This window comes from Falco peregrinus, chromosome 1, assembly GCF_023634155.1.
Source record: "Falco peregrinus isolate bFalPer1 chromosome 1, bFalPer1.pri, whole genome shotgun sequence".
Taxonomy (NCBI): domain Eukaryota; kingdom Metazoa; phylum Chordata; class Aves; order Falconiformes; family Falconidae; genus Falco; species Falco peregrinus.
The window spans coordinates 123,746,540-123,764,037 of NC_073721.1; the positions used below are offsets into that span (position 1 = coordinate 123,746,540).

The window sequence follows — 17,498 nt, forward strand, 5'->3', positions numbered from 1 at the left end:
ACTGCAGTTTTCTTCTAGGAAAGATATTGGGTCTCTCTAAGATATCCAGCTGTCTATTTGCATAAGCTTTGAAGGAATCCAATAATCCAAAAAACATAGCATGGTTTCTGTTATCAAACCATAATTAAATACAGGTAGAAAGGAATATTTCTATTTCGTTGAGATGCTTCACAGCATTAACTGCCTCAGATAAAAGGACAGAGTCAGCTCAATTAAGTTTTTGCATCTTGACCTCAAAATAAATACCATTTTTCAATAGCACAACTTGTTTCACCTTAACTAGCAAAATATACCTGTCAATGCTCATGCCAAATCTAGAGAGACATTCTCCAAAGTCCTTTTCTAAATGCTTTTTGCTAAATGTTTTATTTACACCACACTGCACACTTCATGACAAAAGACCTTGTGAAAATGTTACTACTTCAGCCAAACACGACCTAAATGGCAGTTTTCTTTATAGCTTTTTCCCACATGAGTTTTCTCTACAAGGTAAAAGCAGATGATGGCAGCACCAGACTTACACTGTCTCACTGTTTCAGTTGAGCATGACAGTATTTCATTGTGTCATAATACAATTCCAGATCAGCTTCATATGGTTTTCTTAATCCAAAACAACCAGCGTTCAAGTATAGCTGAACTCACATTTAGACAACCCTGAAGAACTTGGACTACAAGCTTTCTAGAGTATTTAAAGATCTCATCACTCACCTCTCCTCTCCTTTTTTGGTATGTGCCTACAAAGTCCAGTGAGAAAAGGCAGCTTTCACTCGAAACACAGGAATTTCTAGAGTTCCACACCATCTTAGGGCTTCAGTTTTTGGGACAGCTCATTTCTCATTTACTATCAAGCAAAACATCAGACACAGGCAAAAAAAAAAAATGTTCTAGCTGAAGTTTTGATATTCTGACCTATGACCTTTGGCGTGACAACGACAGGTAGCAAGCACATTTAAACATCTCTATACTTTGTAGATCCCTATTGAAAATGCTGACATGGAAGTTCATGAAAACATTAAGAAAATCTAAGTAAATCTATCGAAGTTATTAGCATCTGTTTGATGCTTCACACATCTTCCTGCAGAAGCAAAACTGCTTACCTTTAAACAAATGAACCTTCTCAAAATCTTGAAAATTAAATAACCCCAATACAAGTGTAAGCCTTGAAGGATCAATAGCTGCCCATTGAATAAAAAATATGCTATGACAGGAGTTGTGGAGTAGTATGTAGGCTGATACAGTGTGGCACGAAGAATCCTAAAAAAAATAAAGGTCACTGTAATGATGCAAGATATCTACTCGATGCTATTTATAACTACTTCTAATTTCACATTCAAAATTTATTATTTTCACAAAACACTAAAAAGCTCTGCAAAGGTGACAGATTAAGACAAGTCCTGTCTTAACTAGATATGCATCTCTATTGAAATTTAGACTTCCGATGAGAAATTAGAGTCTTGCATGAAAGTAATCTAAATAAGGTTAGAAAAAAAATCCCATTTTTTCTCTGTGTGGTCTAGATACCATGCAACTCAGAGCTTGTCTATGTCATTTTTTTTTAATGCAAATTGTTTCTAATCTGAAATCCACACTCCAAAGAAAATCCTACAGGCTTTGCAACAGGGCTTTTTGTTAATTAACATATGTTTTGTCCATCTTCAAACTTCACTACTTTATATTATATTTGGGGCTTTTTGAGTCCCTTTAATCTCATCATGTTTTGCTTCCAAGCTCAGGAACAAGAAACTCAATGAAGCAAAATGATTGGAGATCACTTGTGTAGTTAATAAAAAAATAACAATAAAGTAAAAGACATCAGCATTTCTGAAAGAAAATAGCACAGGAAATTAAACCCTTGTGTTGATCAATGTTCAGAACTATTAATTTAACCAGCCTGAGTCTCTAAGGGTTTGTCCACATGCAGGGAAGCGCATGAAGGCAAACTAGAGCAAGTCAACAAAACGGTGAATGCGAAACACATTAAACACTTTTAAAAAGCTAAACATATTAAGCATTAAGCACACTAAGCACCTGTGTGGATACTCCAAAGCAGATTAAATCTCAGCACTCCAAAATCATGCAATTAAACATTTCGGCTGACTGCATTGAATAATAAACATTAAATATATTACAATATATTTAGCAAATTATGATTTATTTGCAATGACTTCATAAATTAGTTGCTTTACCTTAACTTTTCTGAATGCTCTTCGTGTAAGAGAGTGAGGAGAGGCACTGCCCAAGAACTAAGTAGCAAAAAGAAGGCTCTACAAAAAATTAACTACCATCATATAGGAATTACCCTGTACTCTGTAGATAGAGCAGGAGGGATGGAATGAAAGGAAAATATTTCTCCTAGTTATGTAGCTCAATCCCCTTAAAAATGCAGGACTCATAGCGCTTAACTACAATTGACAAAAGTAAGTGAAATAATACATAAATGCCTCTATGTTAGCATATTTTCAAGAAGCTCATTTAAAATTATTTTTACTTAAATTTTTAAAGAAAATGACAGGTTTTGTCAACTCTTCTCACTGGCCTTTAGTAGCCAACAATAAGTTCTGCTTCTGTTCTTTAAAGTACAATCCATTCCTTTCCTTTTCCCATCACAAGCAATACTAACCTCTCAAAGGAAATGGGAATGAAATAAAAGCCTGTGACTACATTAAATATCACTTACCAGAAGGGGAACAGGATGATTCTTGTGATGAAGAATGCGATAGAAAAGATGATAAAGAGCACATTGCAGGTTTTCTCCCAGTGAGCGTAGTTAAACATTTTGGCTGCCTGCATTGAATAAAAAACATTAAAGACGTTACAAATATTCTCTGAAATAGAGTTCCCTTCTGCATTTTCATAAATAAAGACTCATCTTCCACCTACGCAGGAAGAAAATTTCCTCCCTGTTTGACAGGTAGAGCAATCATTTTACTGATACCTAATAAAGCAGTATCAAAACAGATTCTTTGTTTATATTTCTCCTTTCATCTTAAAGGACAGGACTCTGCATCAAAGGCCTAAAGAACAGCTCTCCAATCAAAATGTGTCATGAAAACACAAAGTGCTCTTGACAACAGAGGTAATCCCTCATTCTTCTACCAGACTCAAAACAGGCTGAATCGAAGTGAAGCTGCTAGGCACACCTGTGCGCTCAGGAGCGGCGGCGACTCCTTATACACAGGCAGTCTGGTGCATGCATGTTACTGACCCTTCTCTGTGCCTAATTCAGCTTCTTTTTTCTCCTTTTAGAGCGGTGGATATCCTAGCATTGGTCTCTATCCCACTAATAAAGATTATAATTCCTGCTTCTCCCCTAGCTGAACATGCTTCATTTAGGAATCACCCTGGACACTGTTGAATGAAGCAGTTGTTCAACAGCAAACAAAGCTTCAGGTGCTGAGCCTAAGTTTTAAACAGCAGTTTGATGAACTTTGGGGGATTTTTTTTGAGTGGCAGGGCTGATTTAAGTTATTCTGGTACGCAATTTCAGCTTCCATCTGAGTGCTGCCCTACCGGTTGTCAGCTCAACTGATTGTAGTTGGACCGCCAATCAGTTCAGGGTTAAAAGTAACCCAGAAAAAAACCAACCCCGTGTGTAAACATTTAATCTGGACCAATCCCAACCGCATGACCCCACAACCAGTTGTTCCAGTACAATGGATAGAGTATCAAGAGCAGAAATAAACAGCGGCAGACAACAGCCTACAAGGGCTGCTCACTCTGGCACTACCACCGAAACAGGTGATGAAACTACACTCTCAATCTTGGTGTTAGAAACTCAGGATAACTACTGAAGAAAACACAGCATGTGTTTGTCTTCCCCGAAACCCAGCAGCAAGTCTCTATGACCACAGTACTGTGTGCAGAATAGGACATGTAATGTTAAACATTTCTAACCATTGATACTTAGTTCAGGGAAGGAACTTCCCCTTCAATCCAGGGGAAGAACCTTTTCTTCTGCCAGTAGATACCTGTGATATCATGTACAGGCACAGCTTGAGTGTCTCCAGCCAGAACTTTATAGTGTAGATTTATCCCTTGGGTCAAACACAGGGGTGTGAATGCTGACAAAATTAAGCCAGTTTGGAGAAGTAGCCAAAATTCTGGCTGCTAAATTTGCTTGAGAATTGGTATCATGACAAGCTGTTCACAGGCTAGCCAACTTGGTCTAATTCTAACAGTGAAACAAGTATAATCCATGGAGGCAGCTGTATTTCCAGTCCCCGTTCTGCACTTGAAAACTTCTCTTCTGCCTTTTCTCATAATGGATTCTGTAACAGAGCATCAGCTTAAATTATCTAGAAGCATTTTTTTTTGTCTTAGAATTTATGAATCTGTGAAGTCCTGTTCTGTGGGGATAGGGAGGGATCGTATGAAACTTGTGGCAAAAAGATTAAAACATCACTGAACATAACCTGGGCAACAGTGAAAAAAACCCCCCAGAACACCACACCAACCAAAACACCCAAGACAAAAAAAAAAAAAAAAAAAAAAGGCAAAAAAAGAAGTGAAGGGCAGGGTTACCTCAAGCCAGAAATCTGCAGTATCATGCACAAACATCACCAGTGTTCCAAGACGCACGTAATTGCCACACCAAGAGCCACTCATCAACCCAATGGCTGCCAAGTGATGAACGACATGAGCCAGAAAATCCTGTGGAGAGGGGAAAACCAAAACAATTAGGGAAAAAAAAAAAAAAAAAAAAAAAGGTAGAGCCAAGCAAGTAGTATAGCCCTTGAGAGTCTCTGAATGCATGAAGTGACAAGCAAGAGCTGTCGCACACCGAGCTGCCCCGGCAGGCAGGAGCGTGGCTGCGGGGCGCGGGGCGGGTGTGCCAGGGACGGGCTCCTGCTGCCCTCGTGTGGCTGCACCAAATCGCTTCGGCACATCCCCCTCCGCCTCACCCAAGCCCAGGCTCTAGCACCAACCAGGACCACTTGCCTTCCTTTTGTTGTCAATCCCAAGTGTAAATAAGAGAGACCAGTAAAAACTAATCTCAGACATGTAGTACCAATATTGGGATGGCAGCAGAGTCTGGAATGAAGAAAAACACAGTTAATTCTTAGAATAGCAAAAAGCGAATGCCAACTAAAATTACTTCTTTTTTCCTTTCCTCACTTCTTTTGCTCCTCTGCTGAGTCTTGCTTAAGAAATTAAACTAAACTAAATCCCCGTTCTGGGCTTCATTAAGAAATATCTTCTGGGAGCCAAATACTCGAACCTTTACTCAGACTAAACTCCCAGTTTCTGCAGTTCCTCCCCCACCTCTGAATTTCAGCGTGCTTTTTTCCATGTTTTTGTCAGAGAACTACATGCAGACTACTTCTGCATTTAATTACAAACAACTGCAAATAAACGAAGTCCTCCATTTTGGTGAACAATTAACATATCAAACATTCACACATTCCATGAATAAAATGTCAGCTATTTATGCTAACATCCTATGCATCTGCTTAGAGCTAGATGCTGAGCTTGGCTGCTCCCTTGGTTTAAATTGGTTTCCCAGCAGGCAGGCAGTAGGCTTGGTTATCAGGTCCCATGAATAAGAGGAGCAGGGAAAACCCAGCCAGGAGGCAGGATTCTTTTTATTCTTGGCCCCTGACTAGGGCAGGTATAAGAAGGCAGTGTGATGGCCAAAGATTTATAAAAATAGGAGGGGAGGGGCACGCAAAAACCACTGGCAGGTGGGCAGAAGGCAGCTTGCTTGGCGTCATTTGTTATGGGACTGTTAGTAAACTATTTTAGGAAGAAACAAAAGCCTCGTGACCCTTGGTAACAACCAGAGTACTGAGCAGAGATCCCCAGAGCAGGGACTCGCATTATGCCAAACCAAACCAGTGCAGCTCTCCCTCCACCCGTGCCACTGAGCAATAGGGCCCAGCAGCACACAGCACTCGGGCTGCTCAGCACAACCCTCTGTGTAATGCTGTTCTGCAGCGCCTCGTCATCGCATCAAGCATCGTCAGGCCTGGCACAACCTTCGGGGTTCTGCACTGAAACCTGTAACACAGGTAGCATCTGCTGTGCGCAGGAGTAACCTGGGATAGGTGAAAATAATAGTGGTCTGGCTGGAGGGCTGAGTTGCAGCAGAGGCAGATCATGGAGAAGTCCTGCAGCTCAGCAGGAGGTAGGGAAGAAGGGCAAGAGGCTTTGGTGCCACACCTCTCTAGGTGGTGCCTGTTGCTGGGAGGGAGAAGGGCTCCTATGGATTACCCCTTCCAATGGGGAAATACCCGGAATGCCCCAAGGGCAATGGCCCAGTGCCAAAAGGCTCACCTGAAATGGGTAGCCAACCCACGTCTGCCATATGTCGTAAAACCAAGGTTTCTGGGGAAGACAGATGATTCAGAGATTTAGCAGCTGAACAACAGTAAGTCATCTTAACTCAAAATCTTCGATACTTAAAATTTCTCTAAGTGGACCAGGCTAAGAAGCTATAGGCTTGATAACTGTTCTCCACCAATTTCTAAAGGGATCTTACATCTCAGATTTATTATATTGGTCCCAGCTTTTTGGCTTCTTTTCAGGACACCTGAAACGTTCCAGTTCATCGTTTCATCATCCAAAGCAGTGGGTGTGTGTTTTATTACCACAATTACTCAAGATATGTTGCCACAGTGATTAGATTTTGCTGTGTTTACCAGCCACACACACCACTGGTTCATGATGATAAACAGTGTTTGGGGAGAAGAGCCAGATGAACGTAGACACGCTGAGAATTGTTCTGCTGCTCAGGAGAAGCATTAATGACACCCCAGGCAGTGTTCATATAGTTACAAACAGCACTCTCTCTGTTCTTCCCAACTTCTGACTCAGCAGCAACACCTCAGTAAATAGCCATGAAATACACCATTGTTGTGGCCCCCAAAGTGCCGGCAGAAAAGGTTTATGGCCTCCTTTGAGAAAAAACATGGCTGTGTGATGCATTTGTAGGTGTTAACAAGGCATGCTGTAAAACCATCTGTGTGACTTCTTAAAACTTGCCCTAAAAATACTGATTACTCAAATTACCATAGAAGTTCAAAAGATAATTAAAAAATTAAGGAAAACCTCAGTGCATATCGCAGCCTATCATCTAGATTATGTACATAAAAGATCTGAACTCAAAGAGCCACTGAAACCAGTGGTTTCAAAAAGATCTAGAAATCAGTCCTTATTTTGTTAAAAATATAAGAATATCAATCCTTCAAAGAATTAACTTACATCATACAGAAATATAAATCCAGCAATGGAGGATGTAAGATAGAATGAAAATCGCCAGCTGCAAAATTAAAATGAAACAATAAGAACAAAGCATGAATTTTTTTATAGATTTTGTCCTGAGCCAGAATTACTGCAAATCATTGTATATCACAGGCAATCTTCACATAAATGTGCCTTCAAACTCTATGTTATGGGTTGTTACATATTAACAATATCTGAATTTATTAATAATTAAATACTTGGGCTTTCAGTAATTGCTAAAGTAGTAGCTTATTTTACATTTTCACAATACAGATATCTTGGTTGTGGTTACAGCAGTAATTTTCCAGCCAGGCATGAGCTGATCAAAAGAACAGTCACAGCAACCATAGTAAATACCCTAAAAATTAATGTTTGATAACATCAACCTTTCCTGCCTTATCAGTTCCTCTACAATATTCACACTAGGCTAAGAACATCGCTCAGTTCCGTGACTACAGAAGGTCTTTCAGCCACATGGCATATACTTCCCAATGTGATCAAACACTGTAAGCTCCAGCACAGACTTGTTTCAATTGCTGGGTTAATTTCTTTTGATGTCTCTTAATACTTATTGTTGAAAACAGAGGAGACCTATGAAACTTTAACAACTATTGGATTAGTTTATGTCTTAGTACAGAGATCTGAATTAACTATAAACCTCAATCTTTGACTAGGTTTGCCAGCATTTAGCCCAATCTAAGCTTTTTGCGTCTTAAAGGATAACCGTCAAGGCAGACAAAATGGTCAGGTTTTCACCACCAATCTGGTAGGTCAGCAAAGGGAAAAAAGGTCTCGCGTATCTTTGTGAACTATGTTGTTGCTCATATATGTCAGAGCAGAATGCTGTGATTTGGAGCCAGCAATCAGCGTTGTAATGACTCTGGAGCCTGTGTGGGAGGTATTGTCCCTGGGACTGGGTGCGGCTGGAGACTCAGCCAGAGATTTCCCACTCCCACCTCTACAGGTGGAAAGGAAGAAGTTTTCCATTGCTCTTCCCCTTGGCAGGAACAAGCCTGACCTTTCCCAGAGCAGCTCTTCAAGATCAGTAGCAAAACACCGTGAGACTTCACATGCTAAGAAAGGTCATGATCACAGGGACAGGCACATGGCCCCAAACCCAGTGAGAAAATTCTATAGAACAAGAGGCATCCCCGAGAACAGCAGCAGCCAGCCTCCCAGAAAACCTAAACTTGCTAAAAAGGAAGAGAGAGTGTCTCAAAAACCCCCACTATAGTAATGGATTGAGAGATGTACAAAAGTGAGATTGTGGTCTCTGGCAGACATTAATGAAGTGCCATATAAGAGAAGATGATAAGAACCTGTCTGGTAAAAGCAGCCCCTCCTCTCCAAGCCCCATGTTACTTGGAGGCTGATCTGCCATGTGAAAGAAGGAGACGTTCAAAGACTGAGCCAGTGTTTTACCAGAGTAACAAACAAACCAAAGATAAGGACATGGAATAGCAGAGGCTAGACAGGACAGTATGTCTCATGCCTGTGAAGGAAATCAAGAAAACAATTTTAAAATTGGCACTTGATACACAGTTAATAAACAATTGTTGTACTTTTCAACTTTAAAGCATCTTTCCTCAGGTGATTTGAAAATAACACTTTGGAACATCCACTGATTCAAAGGTATAAGGTGGAAATGAAGAAAGCAAATGGAAGGGGAGAGTGGAACCCACAAGTAACACCTGGCTCAGAGTTAGGCAAGAGATGGTAGGAGAAACACCAGTGTGGCATGGGACAGACTTTACACGGGGGCTGATTCTGCCCTCACGCCTCTTGTTTCAAGGAAGGGAGGTGCAAGTAGTCCAGTGGATATAGTGGGACTGATTCTGTGTTGATTGAAAAGTGTAAGCAGTTTTCTGAATTGGATTCCAAGCACAGGGCACCTAATGACTGCTACTACTCCCCAGTCCTACAAATACACATTGAACACACCTGGCAATAAACACGCAGTGCTTCAGATGAACTCATTATATGTGCAAGACTGCCAGAGTACTACCTCATTCTGCATTTAGCCAAACTTCTTTATGAATTCAGCAAACAAAACCTGAAGTAAACCTCATCCAAATTCACCAAATTTTACCCAAGTGCCTTTTAAGCTCTGAACCTGGCCACCAGGGAAAGCACTGAACAACAGCTACGCAAAGGGATTTTCTGATTTAACTTCAGGAGCCTTTTCTCTTCAGCTGAGTCTAACGCAGAGAATTTAGTAAGTGAAGTTAAAGGCTGGCAAGTCTTTTAAGGCAGGGAAGGTTTCAGGCAAAGGGCTTTCCAAACCTCAGCGTTGCTTAATTGGGAACATTAATAGCTTAAGTATGGTTTAGGTCTGGCTCATCAGATTTCCTTGTGATTCAGAAAAGTGATCCTGGAGATTGCAGCCTTTCAGAAGTTTCATAATGTTCATAACACTGACTACTAGCATGGAATAACTCTCTTCCTCATCTTTTGCCTTGAGAATTATATCCAATTAAATTCACTGACAAAGAGCAGAGCAAGGTTCACAAAATTGCACAAGAGAAACCTGTTTGCTTCATTTTCACTCAAGCTGCCAAGCAAGTTTTAATTTCAGCCTTTAGCTGTGTATTACTAGAGATATGCATCCATGGCAGGCAGGTCTTCTATCAATAGCAGGAAATCTTATTGTCACTTGTAAAACAAAATTAACTGATCAACAGAACAACGGCAGAAATAAACCATCGATGCCGGTTTGCCAGGAAAGTTCACTCAACTCAGCCAGGCTTCAGAGAGACACATCTATGTCTATCAACTGGATTTATGCCCAACAGAAGACATCAAATCATCACATTTATTCACACTGAAAATAAGCTTGACAAAAATAATCCTGACAAAGTACTCAACTTTGAGCTTTGTAGCTGTACTTTTAACCCTCACTCCTTAAGCTAATCCACAAAAAAGAGGTTAAATATTATAATCATGTGAATTTTTGCCAATGTAAGCATGGTAGGCAAAATTCAAATACACAGGACATTAGGAAAATTGTTTACAATGGTACAGTTAATTTCAGTGTCCAGAAGGGATGAGCAAACCCATGCCTGTTTGGGGACTTTACAATTTGTAGGAGACTTTGGATAACACAGGAACAGTTAAATAGTAAAATGTTCAGGTATGGGAAAGTTCATGCACGTTTGTGAAAAATCAGATGCTTCAGTGCTTTTCCAGTTGTCAATCATATGCAAGAGGTTTTGAAACTTTTTACATATTCATTGTTATCACTTGAAATCGCTCACTCTCATCAGCCTATTTGAGCTCATGTTTTGCACAGTACCCCATGTTCAAGCTGTGACACCTATCATTTAGTTATGAAGCCATGACTCCTGCTCTTGAACAGACTTCTTCACACACAATAGCATCCCAAATTGACAGCATGGATACATACATAAACAAAGTGAGTAAGCATTTTTGTTCCCCTGTGGTTATTGGCAGACTGAAAAATATTTTCCTGTTCTCTGAATGTTTTCATTAAGCACTATGTAACAGGATACTAAAAATAAGTCCATTATTACACAATGAAGAAAATTGTACAATATTTTTAAGGGTTCCTTTTCAAGAGAAACTGTTAATCTAATCTTTTAAAGTCACACCATTTTGAGAAATGCTACTAGGTCCTTTCAATTTGTGTACGCACAAACCAAAACCCTCATCAGACAGACCCAGCTTTCTGGAAATCAGTCCCCCTTCAAAGGCACCTAAGGACTTCAATAATTTTTTTCAAAACAGTAAACCCCATAATAATCAAAAGTATTCTCTTTTCTTACAAAGCTTCCTGGAATTTCCGAAGCACTGTTGGGATCTCAAGGTTTCGCCGTCTCCTAAACCACTTTTCCACCAAACGTACAGTACAGTTGCACTTTTTGGCAAGGCCTTGAATCTCTGACTGCAAAAAATGGAACAGTGTTAGCAACAAGATGCAATCCAATGTCATTTTCATTTATTTTGCAGTTCACAGATCAGCTTCCCATTGTTGCAAGGTCCAAGGTCCTCATTTAAAAATATTATTAATATTAGCTATCTAGGGGGGTTTACCTTGCAGGCTTCCTCGTTTAATTTTTGACTGACACTCACAGAAACCCTGGGTTTTCAAGTCACTAAATTTATATAAATAATGCTGGCGTGAAACTAGCACGGTTTGAGGATCTGTGTACTTGTCCATCTACTCTGCTGGCTTCAGATAGTTTCAAAGACACAACTCTACTGCTAAGAAAGAGGGTTGGAGGGGCAAGTGCCATGTACCAATACACATAGACACTGTATCTAATACTTCACCTAATTATATTTGTCTACATTTAAATGAGTCTCCCAGGCTAGACAAGGGGCTGGAATTAAGGTGACCTGAGCTCTAGTCTCAAATCCAATGTACTTCTGTGGTACAGGGCAAGTCAACTAATCTTACTGAGCAAAATCCAGACTGCCTCCTTCTGACACCTGAAAATAATTCAGGGCTAGAGCACTGCCTGGATATGCATCTAGCCCTTCAAATGCGACAGTCAGGTGTCTCTGCTTTATGTGTCCTCTGACGGCAAAGCGGTTCTGTCATGCAGCCACTCATGTGCCAAGCACAAGGCAGGGGACTCCTGCATTTCTGGGTGCTCAGTGCTCCAGGTGCAGCAGCCTGTAGGCTTCCTCCCTCTCCTCCATCCCCAGGTGTGGAAGGTGCGGGCTGACCTCCACTGGGGCTGCTGCAGGAAGAGAGGTAGTGTTTGACTCATCCCTGGAGAAGTTCTTTCCCTTCGAGGCTAGCATGCAAATAGTGGTTAGCAGCAGCGTGGCCTCCACCAAGGTAAGTTCAGTTCAGTTTGTCTCATACCCTCAGAGAAAGCTCTGGTATGTGAGCAAAGGCACCTCAGCTGCTGGGGAGGGCAGGGTGCAAGCAGACTCTGTGTTCAGCCTATCCTTCTGGCTGGGGAGCTCTCTACTTGCCATGCAGGAATGCTGATTTTTTTTTTTGTTTGTTTGTTTGTTTTTGACAGACAACGGAGCCTAGATGCCCTCAATCCCCAGCCAGGCCTCTGCATGCTTTCTCAGACACACTTGTTCCCAAGCTGGACACCTAAAGGAGGCGGCCTGAATCTTTCCGATGTAGTGATGAGTATAAAAATGCTGGGCTTCCTTTCCCAGATTAAGCGTCAAACTGTACTCATGCAGAAGGAAGATACGAACAGAGATTGGGATACTTGCCCAGGTAGAGAAGAGCTCGTATGTGAACACCAATACATCTATTCCTGATGATATCAGGCAAAAGACACAGTAAGAGAATAGCAGAGTTAGGGATAGAAAGCAAAGTTCTACGTATCAATAATTATCAAAATCCCTCATTACTAGAAAGCACATATTTCTTCTCAGAAACAGCGTAGGAACATTGCAATTGTTTGGTAACTGTAGTTAGGTAAGTGAGCTTTCTGAAGCTGCATTCACAGCAAAGTACCTTTTTCCCACCAACAAGGCAAGCTGCCTCATTTTTTGAGATGGTAAACACGGGCTATTATTTTTTTCTTGTTCAACTTTAAAAACAAAAAACAAGGTAATAGGAAGATTGCTTTTCTTTCTCACATAAGCCTGGATTAAGAACAGAGCAACATAACAGAACAAAGGGCTTCCATGCCAGCGTTACAATATTATTGCTTGCAATAAATATGATATCACTTTCCAACAACAGATGTCAGCTAGCTGATGTTTTCTCCAGGCACAATGAGTTAAGGATGGAACACTGATCTTCACTGGAAATATTAACAACAGTCTAGCCTAGACCAGCATGCCAGAAAATTAAACATCTTAAACATATTTTCTGTTTTGGAAGCCATATACCCTTGTCAGCAGAAAAGCAACAAAACCCCAAATAAATTAACTCATCTGTCAATCAGCTGGCACTCATCCCATGATGTCATTGCTGATAGCTGATTGAAACAGTAAGACTTGGGATTTTCCAAAACCAAAACTAGTTTAAATGAATGAGAATCCTTACTTGGGATGGATGTTTCGAGCACTCCCGGAAATAACTCTCTAAAACAGGATTAGGCTGTGGCTTCACACGTCTTACATTCTTTATACCTAAGGCTTTTGCTAGAGGTCTAGCAACATATCTGAAAAGACATACCATGAAAAACTTTTAAAATACAACAGTTACATGACCTTAGCTATTCTCAAGCCAGGATTTGAAGAAAATAAACCTGAAGCAATTTAATCTGCCATGGGATATGACAGTGCACTGTGAGACAGAGAAATCTCCCCCTAGCTAATCCTAGAAAGAACCATAGCATATTAGTGGTTTAGCAAAAAAGCAGACCCAAGCACTCAAGTTTATGGTCATGAAATCCTATAAAACTAAAGGAAAGGTGCTGATTTTTGCATCCTTACGTTTTTCAGAGTTAAGGGAGAGTGAAACAAGTACAGATGCTCTCTTCATGTGAGCCGAAAGATTTCTACTGGGATACTTTCTCCTAGTGGCAGATAGTCACCTAGCACAGGGCTACCACCACCATTCAGTTTGCAGCCTCTACCTTGTGGCGCACAACAACTCCCCCAGAAAGAGAAGCCTCTTTCTCTTCTGTTTGCCAATACAAATTGTTGCAGAATATAACAAATGTTTAGCTCTTCTACTTGGGCAGGCTTTTCTGAAAAAGCCCCTCTCATTCCTGCTGATATCAGTAATTGATTCTCTATTACTCATAGCAGCGGTCAGTTTTCCTCATTCATGGGCAGATTCATTGCAGGCCAGATGTGCGGGCTAATTATTCACACAAGCAATTTCCAATAGCAGCACAGTGAGACACAGCTGGGCAAGCATTTACTCAGGAGACACTGTGAATGGTTATAAACATATGATCCAAATTACTTTTGATCTTTAACATGAATGATCTTATCTGGTTCTGTTTTAAGTCTGTCCAACTTATGACATTCCAAATTTCCTCATTCTGTCCTGAAATAATTATAAAAAACTACTAATCACATTCTTTAGAGGGAAAAAAAAAAAAAAAAAGAAGTCAAGCAAAAAAGGCACAAATAAATAAATCAAAGGACTGCAAATCTTGATATATTTGTGGCTTTCTTCTGCGGAGCCAACCTCTGCCTGTCCCATAAGATTCCAGCTGCAGAAGCAATCCATCTTTCAGTGCCAAAGTGAGAATGAAAAGGAATCAGAGTTACTAGATCTGCATAAAAAGTTCACACGAAACTGAGGTCCCTCCAGTCTGCCTAGTTTTGCTACAGCTACACACCTAGGATTTATCAGCCTCATACACATGTGCCAGTGGAGGACCAAACAAAAGGAGGGGTTTGGTTTGGAGGACAAACGCCTCTGCCCTTCCACCAAAGGAGAAAAAGCAAAAGGAAACACAAATGGTTTTGTATTAATTGTATCTCCAGCAAAGGGAGATAATTAGAGTTATGAAAATGCTGTTCTAGAAAAGCTAGATTAAAATATTTTCCTTCTAGATCAGACCACAGCCACGTGCTACTAATAATGAAAATATTTCCCAATTTTTTTCACCTGCCATATTATCTGCACTAGATCTTTCTAGCAAACCATTAAGTAATCCTCCTTTATAATACATAAGAACATTGATCTAAAGATAGCTTATTTTTCAAAAACTTTTAGCATTAATGAGGATTAACGTTAGCATGAAATTGCATTTGTGTTTCTTACCTTTCACTTAAGAATCGGATAATCAGCAGTACAAAAGCGTATGGTATTGTGGCATATAATTGATGTGGTTTTGGAAAGACAAGTCCATCACGGTCTACAAAATGTGCCCAGGTGACATTAACAGGCATCCAGATATTCTCCCACCAGAACCAGCTGTTGAGCGTCTGTAATACGTGTGCCATGCTGAGCAAATAGAGATAAATAAAAATTATTTCTGACACATTAAAAAGAAAACGCATGGAATAAACCAGTGAACACTTGTGTGGAACAGAGGTTCCCAAGTGGCCGGACATTTCCTAAAGATAAGGTACAAGCAGAGGCTCAGGTCCCACAAGAACAAGCAAGGGCTACTACAAAGATGATGAGGAGACTAGAGCATCGCCCATATCATGAAAGGCTGGGAGCACTGGGCCTGTTCAGCCTGGGGAAGAGAAGACTGAGAAGGATTTTATCAATGTCTACAAATATCTTCAGGGTGAGCGGCAAGAGGATAGGGCCAGGCTCTTTTCAGTGGTGCCAGGCAACAGGACCAGGGGCAACAGGCACAAACTGAAACACAAGAAGTTCCTTCTGAATATGAGGAAAAACTTTGCTTTGAGGGTGACGGAGCATTGGGACAGGCTGCCCAGAGAGGCTGTGGAGACTCCTTCCCTGGAGACATTCCAAACGCCTGGACATGACTCTGTGCAACCTGCTCCAGGGGAACCTGCTGTAGCAGGCGTGGGACTGGATGATCTCCAGAAGGCCCTTCCAGCACTGACCATTCTGTTATTCTGTCCTGGCCTTCATGAGTTGCACTGGTATTGTGGGTTCAACAGAAGCACTCCACAGAGAACCTGCAAGCACTGTAGAGATGCTCAGGTGTCCCCACACTAAAATCAGCAAAGACAGTTTTCTCAGGGAATGAAAAAAAAAAAAAAAAAAAGGACAGGGGGGGAGCAGGTGGTACTTACAGGAAGCTGAAAACCTCTTGGTTTAGAGCACTGCAGGTGGGATTATGATCCAGCAGAAGATATAATAATGAGCTACATTTTGAGCTGGCATAAACCAATGCAGGACCTTTGAAATCTGCAGCAGGGGGAGGTAATCTGCTGTCTCTTTTCAGTCATTTACACTAGACTGCTCAGTACCCAGTCAAATCTTTTGCAATGATCATTTATAATCTACCGTACTGATACAAAAAAGATACTGAAAAGAACTGATCTTCCCTAGGCTGCTTTCATAAATTAAATATAAGTTGGTGGAAGAGCAGAAAAGAAACGAGGAAGTCCAGGGGGTGACTTGGTCCTGTAATAATGAAGACATTTTGCTGGTGAATTACTGCTGTTTAATATGCTAATAGCAATATATACCTTGATCCTGATTTTGCAAACACCTCTGGATAGGACCAAGTATAAAAATCATGCACAATGCACAGAAAGCATTTTTTGGGGTTCACACAAAACACTGTAATTTAACTGTGGCCAAATCCTAGATCAGAACAAAATGTCGAAAATTAGTCCTTGAAGGAAAAAAAATAATCTCACTTACACAAAAATATTTCACTCATGTAAAAGTCTTATTTTTAACCTTTCCATTCTACATTATATATATGGAAATTTCTGTTATCCCTCATTTAGTTGTAAGGGACTTTGCAGTACAAACATGTTATATATCCTATAAAACTATTTTTATTCTATTTTTATATTATAAGTTACTAAAATGTATTCCATAAGGCTGAAATAAGTAATTTTTCTAAAATTTCTAGGAATAATAAATTTAAATAACTTTTTCCATACTAAAATTTCCTGTAAACCAGAAAGAAATACAAGGAAATAGCTGATTTCACTGAACTTAGTTTCAATGAAGAAACAGTTGAGCTGGGAGAATTTCAGGCAAGCCTCCTCATAGCGTTAGATGCCCCACTGGAAGATCTCAAGCGATATATTCGTACAGGATCAAGTGATAAGATCAAATCATGCTGAGGACAAACAGTAGTTCAGACCCTTTCATGTTGCTCCATATTTGAGCAGGGGCCACACGTACTTTCGACCCATGCTGGATCAGGACACGGTGCTTACTGCACTCAAGCCGGCTTTCCAGATTCGGACTTGGCTGGCTCTGAAGCCCACTTTAAATCGACAGCTAACCGAACTATCGCTGTGATCCACACTGGGCTCTTTCCACCAAGCTGAAGCCTTGCAGCAGGCTCATGAAACAGTGACTCGTATCCATCAAACAGTGCTGGATTAACAGACACTGTGAATCCATTTACTGGCCTAGCACAGTAGCCAGTATTGAAATATTAATAACCTAGCCATTTAATCTTTTTAAATGCCGAAAGGGGACAGTAAAAACCTACTGAATGAATTGTGCATGTACAGGCAAATGCAAAAATAGAGGGGGAAATCACAATTGTTCCAGCGCTGAGGGTTTATATGCCAAGTTTCAGCCTAGAGCAATTTTTTACTGCTGAATTATAAACTCCTGGAAGTAGGGATTTATAATGGGGCTGCTAACAGACCCTTAACTACAGCTAGCAGGCGCCATGATAATGAAGCAGGGCTTTGAAACATGACATTTTAGGTCAGACTGAAAGACTCGCAGACAAACTGCCCTCGAAGACCAGGGG

At 40.6% G+C, this 17,498-nt stretch overlaps 1 protein-coding gene across 1 annotated transcript in view; it reads right to left on the minus strand.

The window, feature by feature from the left end:
- Nucleotides 1-16,344, minus strand: part of CERS3 (ceramide synthase 3) — a 38,553-nt gene extending 22,209 nt beyond the window's left edge. The window contains exons 1-9 of the mRNA XM_027793977.2: nucleotides 14,888-16,344; nucleotides 13,208-13,325; nucleotides 11,004-11,122; nucleotides 7,201-7,258; nucleotides 6,274-6,324; nucleotides 4,939-5,031; nucleotides 4,522-4,650; nucleotides 2,678-2,784; nucleotides 1,098-1,254 (exon numbers count right to left, since the gene is read on the minus strand). Coding sequence (XP_027649778.1) covers nucleotides 1,098-1,254; nucleotides 2,678-2,784; nucleotides 4,522-4,650; nucleotides 4,939-5,031; nucleotides 6,274-6,324; nucleotides 7,201-7,258; nucleotides 11,004-11,122; nucleotides 13,208-13,325; nucleotides 14,888-15,180 — 1,125 coding nt within the window. The 5' untranslated portion in view covers nucleotides 15,181-16,344. The remainder of the gene's footprint in view (nucleotides 1-1,097; nucleotides 1,255-2,677; nucleotides 2,785-4,521; nucleotides 4,651-4,938; nucleotides 5,032-6,273; nucleotides 6,325-7,200; nucleotides 7,259-11,003; nucleotides 11,123-13,207; nucleotides 13,326-14,887) is intronic.
- Between the last annotated feature and the right edge of the window lie 1,154 nt (nucleotides 16,345-17,498).